Here is a 5,369-nt window from a genome sequence, read left to right on the forward strand (position 1 = left end):
GAGAGAGAGAGAGAGAGAGAGAGAGAGAGAGAGTGAGAAAGCAAAAGCGCCACAGAGTATAATTATGACAAACGATTTTATTCTCCCGACTGCTGCCAACCTTCGGTTGGCGAAGACGAGGGAGTATGCGTTTCACTGGGGCCGAACCTTTGTTACCTTAGTTCTCGATAACTACAACATACTTCGATATGTGCTTCCGTATATAAGTTTCTTATTAATCAAGCAAGGTTTATAGCGTATAATAATCATTAATCGTTGTGTTAAACAAAAAGCGAAAAAACGATATATTACATTTATATGTCCTCTTATTGGCTATCGACTGAGTTACAAAGGAAATTGATTAACCAATGATATGCATCCGCATGGGGAATTTTAGTGACTTCCAGTTATTGTTTTAGCGATTCTTCTATATAGTATCGATCTTCAGCTTGATTAAGTATATAAAGAATTTCTCCATTTTTATTTTTTTGAGCTAGCAAATTGTGTTCTTGGTTTTTATGATTGTGATTAATATTTTGTGCCACTGGATCAATTTTTTTAGTCAAATCTTTTTGTCGCTAGCGATTAATATTTGTTTTTATGATTACTGCCTAAGAGTTGCATTTTGTTAATTTTATCAGAAGTTTACTTATCTTTTTTTTTGTATCACTGGATTTAAAGCAAACCAATATAAACACAATAATTGTAATTTATAAACGTTTTTTTTTTTATCTTATAACTCATTCTCTGTTGATACCATATTCTCTAATCTCATTATTATCCTAATTAGCAGACAATGTTTTTTAAACGTTTGAAAAATATTTGAAAATCAGTTTCAAACACATATTAAAAAACGTTTGTAAAATATTGCCTGTTGATTGAGACCGCAACATTTCGGCAAGCTACAACAGGGGCTGGATTCTTGATTTTATTCGCAAGAGAAAGGTATGTGCAAATTCTACTCTTACAGAAAAGTAGCAAGTTGATCGCATGGCTTTTAGTTAATCAACTTGCAACTTTTCTATAAGAACAGAATTTCCGCATACGTTTTTCTCGCGAATAAATTCAAGGATTCAGCTTCTGGTGCGCGCGCGCTGTGCCTTAAAAGCCTCATTAAGAACGTGTAAAGGTCTTATTTGAATTCAACATATTAAGAATATATAAAAGTCCTATTTGAATTTAATGAAATTTGAATAAAATTTACAACTTATTAATTTCATATATGGTTTCAATAAGATAAATATTTAAATTGAATATATTAGCTAATTAAATCCTTATTAAGCCAAATTAAATACGAATATTTTGATGATAAAATGATACTATAAGAAGTACGTATATATACTTTGTATACTACGAAACATACGTACGAGTATAGACGTCGATTAAGAATATACGTCATGAATTCATATGTGTTTGAGATTTTTAATCGAAATGTATATCGGCATTTCTTCTCATATTCTTAATTAAGTTTTATATATAGAACAAGTATGAGCCATATTAATGCAGTTATTCAGCATTAATTTAAATCAAATAAAATTTAAATGGAGATTTTATTAAGGTCCATATAAAGTTCATATTTAACTTTTTTTCCGCGGGTAGTCTGCGCATTATGCGTTAATCCGAGAGCACCTTACAAAGATGCTACCTTATTGATTATTTCGTAATGTATGAGTGTAAGTATATCAGTACAAGAATGCTTTGTTGTCATAGCGACTAGTCAACAATTTGAAATAGCTTATATCCAGAGGCACAGAAACATTCCTTGAACCGTCATATTGTCACTACAGTCGTATAAGAAACCTTGATTACACTAATTAGCTAATTTAGAAATTTGCAAAAAGTTCGCAAGTTCTTGAATCATAGAGTAAATTTTAAGAACTAAAAAATTAGTTTACAACAATATTTATCTCGTAAAATCGCAAGATTTATTTACATATATTTATCGACAAGTTTTAATTTCGCTGATACATCATGATGGATATAGACATGAATGCTGAATTGGACGGTGTAAGTAATTACTTATAAAATATATCTAATTACTAATTTATTGTTTAATTCTTTATGGCATGTTTTTATATGACTCAAGAGCTTTTATATATTAAAAAGCAAAAAAAATTTAATATTACTTGCGTAATCTCGTTTTATCTTGAATATCATGTTTATTGAAATGTGAAATAATTTGGATAAGTGATAATTACTCATCATAATATTTTATAATGGCAATAAAATGATACTGCTTTCAGGATGATGGAAGTGAAACCAGTCAACCATCCTCAGAAAGAAGTTCGGCAAGTAGCACGTTTTGTACTTTGGAGAAAGATTATGCAAGGGTAAGAGCTTTTGCTTGCGAAAATTATTAAAATGTATTTGTCTGTTTATTGTATTTTACTTAATTGTATCATAATTATCATAGATCTATATAGTTTATTTTTTAATTTTTAGTTTTTGTGTATATATTTTCCTATATATTTGCTTTTTCATATATTAGCAATATTTTGCTAAAAATATGTATTTTAAACATTTTAATTTTTTATAGCTATAAACATTCTTTAAAGGTCAAATATAAGTTATTATATAATTAATTTTATAATAAACAATTTACTTTTAATAGACTTTATGTATTGATCTATACAATATAAAAAGAACTGTGCTTTTTATCGCAATATTAATATAAACTCACTAACAATATAATTAGAAAAAAAATATATAAAAAATACAAATGAATAGACTTATAATTATGATTTATCTATTCATACATGCATATATTTAAATCGCATTCTGTCTAACCTAACTATTAGAGTTAGACCCATGTTTCTTCATTAATAAATAATATAGAAAGTTAGTAAATATGCATAAAAAATCAATACTCATCGATTTTATCGCCACTTAAATATGTTGTAGGGGAAGTCTTTCTAAGTAATTTTACGCAAGAAAAAAGTGAGGGACAACATTGGTTTAAAAGATATAGCAAATTAAAGTTTTACAATTTTAATGCTAAAAGTAATTTGCCGGTATATGTGTGTATAGACAATACACATGTAGGTGGAGGAAGAGCTACTACCCCTCTCCTGCAAGCAGGGATGAGTGAGGATGGACCTTGGTTTGCGTAGAAAATTAAAAACCCGTTTTTTCTTTTTTCTTCGTTTCGTGTGGAAATACGTATGTATCGTGTGAAAATCAATATCTGTAACAGAAATAATTTTTTAAAGCAGAGAATAGTTAATATATTCAAAAGTATATATACAACATTATATTTTAAAATGTATAAATACAATTTACAAAGTATTCTCTGCTTTAACAATGGCAAAAGGATAAATTGTTGTTTTTTATTATTGTATGATTCCACATGGATTTGCAACTCCCCACACGAAGCGAGGTTTATCCCACTCTTTCTTATAAAGCAAAACAAGATCTATTATTGTACAGTTCGGGTTTTAACTTTCCACCCCTATATGTCTACTGTCTATACACACATATCGAAAATTACTTTTCTTAGAACTAATGTTATTTTATAATACCTAAAAAGAGTAATAAGATAGAAAGACCTCCCCTACAACATATTTAAGTGGCGATAAAATCGGTACTGACCTTTTATGCATATTTACCAGAAAGTTTAACAAAAATAGGTAAAACAATGTTTTTTGTATAATTTTGAAGTACATTTTATTACAAAATCCTATTAAAGAATTATGAGCAAAGAAGAAGATCCAATAGAACCCAATAAATATTAGATAGCATATTCTATATATTTCATTAATACATGTTCTTTACATCACGGCTTTTTACAACCCGAGGAGTCTGTGTATCTTATATGATCCAACGTAGCGCACAATATAGACATGTATGACGTTTATCGAGTTTGTATTGAAAAAAATATGTTTGTACACACATTTAAAAATTAAAAATCACATAAGTAATTTATTAGCAGTTTTAAAATTGCTTTTATTTATGTTCTTTTTTTACTAATATTAAAATGCATTTTTCCAATATAGGTATATGTTAAAATATTTAATATCTTATTTTTTCCAGTATATTATTTTTCTAGTATAGTGAAATTAATTAAATTAACAATCGAATTAATAAAATATGTAGAATGTGCTATCTAATATTTGTTGTATTTTATTATATTTTCTTCTTTGTTCATAATTTTTTAATAGAATTTTGTAATCAAATGTACTAAAAAACTTTTAAAATAAACATTGTTTTGCCTGTTTTTATTAAATTAAATTTACTTACTTTATAAAGAATTATGTGAAATGCAAACTTAAGTCTGTAAAACAAGTCTTAGATGTTTATCTCTTGATAGCAAGATAGATAGTAATGCTATATAGAATTGTAACTATTATTTATGAAATTCTAAAGTTTTTCTATGGCAGTTCCAATTAAAATCCATAAATGCTGATTGAAATTTTTTAATCTCAGATTTAAGTCTATATTCCTATTAATGTCCCAAATAGCATACTACAATTAAAAATATATCCTCATTTATCTATAGATAACGAATGAAATGAGTTCTAATAAAGCACTAGCTCCCTTTGAAGCTGAATATGCGAGACTCTATGAATCTTTGTATAAAGCGCACAGAAATGAAAAGGAACTATCGGGACAATGCACAATGCTCAAGGTAAAACTGAGAAAACAGAATTGCATCAAATGTTCTCTCTCTCTCTCTCTCTCTCTCTCTCTCTTTCTCTCTCTCTCTCTCTCTCTCTCTCTCTCTCTTTCTCTCTCTCTTTCTCTCTCTCGGAAGCTCATCTTATGACACATTTAAAATGTTTTTTTTAGAATGAAATTGTAGACAATACATACAAAATATACGAGCTGAAAAGATCAGTGGAGACCTACGAGGATGAGATAGCTCGATTGAAAGAAGAAGTTACAAAAACGACAAAATTGGCTGATGCGGCCCACGCGCGTGAACAAAATGCACAGGAGATGATCGAGAATTTGCGTCTAAATGTTACAAAACTGGGCCTGGAGATAGAGCAAAAAAACAAACAACTAGCAGCTGAGAAGGAGTGAGTAGATTTGTATGAAGAAAATTCAAGAGAATTTGCATTGCAAGATGGAATTGTGACGTTAAATAATAACGTTGTTGTTTTAATTCAAATTACACTGATCAACATACAACATACAACAAAGAAAGCACAAGAAACTTGTGGCAGTTGATAGTTTTTTGGACGCTGAATACGATTCAGTTTGCCAAATTATACTCTATCACCTCTTTAGAACATATATACCTGGAAGGGGAATGTAGGTTCGAGTTGTGTTTCCAACATTTGTGTAAGAGAGAAAGGTATACATGGGATGATTATCCTCTATGCGCACGCGTGTGAAAGTAATAGACACTACATGTATATGTATGTATATATATATATATATATACATAT

At 28.9% G+C, this 5,369-nt stretch overlaps 1 protein-coding gene across 1 annotated transcript; it reads left to right on the forward strand.

Annotated features, from left to right (window-relative positions):
* Window positions 1–1,854: 1,854 nt before the first annotated feature.
* On the forward strand, window positions 1,855–5,001 carry LOC112457700. Its single transcript, XM_025020882.1, has 4 exons — window positions 1,855–1,986; window positions 2,223–2,309; window positions 4,475–4,603; window positions 4,765–5,001. The coding sequence occupies exons 1-4, from the start codon at window positions 1,951–1,953 to the stop codon at window positions 4,999–5,001; spliced, it is 489 nt and encodes a 162-aa protein (XP_024876650.1). The 5' UTR covers window positions 1,855–1,950.
* The last annotated feature ends 368 nt before the right edge of the window (window positions 5,002–5,369 follow it).

The sequence above is a fragment of the Temnothorax curvispinosus genome, unplaced genomic scaffold (genome assembly GCF_003070985.1).
Source record: "Temnothorax curvispinosus isolate PA1 unplaced genomic scaffold, ASM307098v1 QBEX01008150.1, whole genome shotgun sequence".
Classification (NCBI taxonomy): Eukaryota; Metazoa; Arthropoda; class Insecta; order Hymenoptera; family Formicidae; genus Temnothorax; species Temnothorax curvispinosus.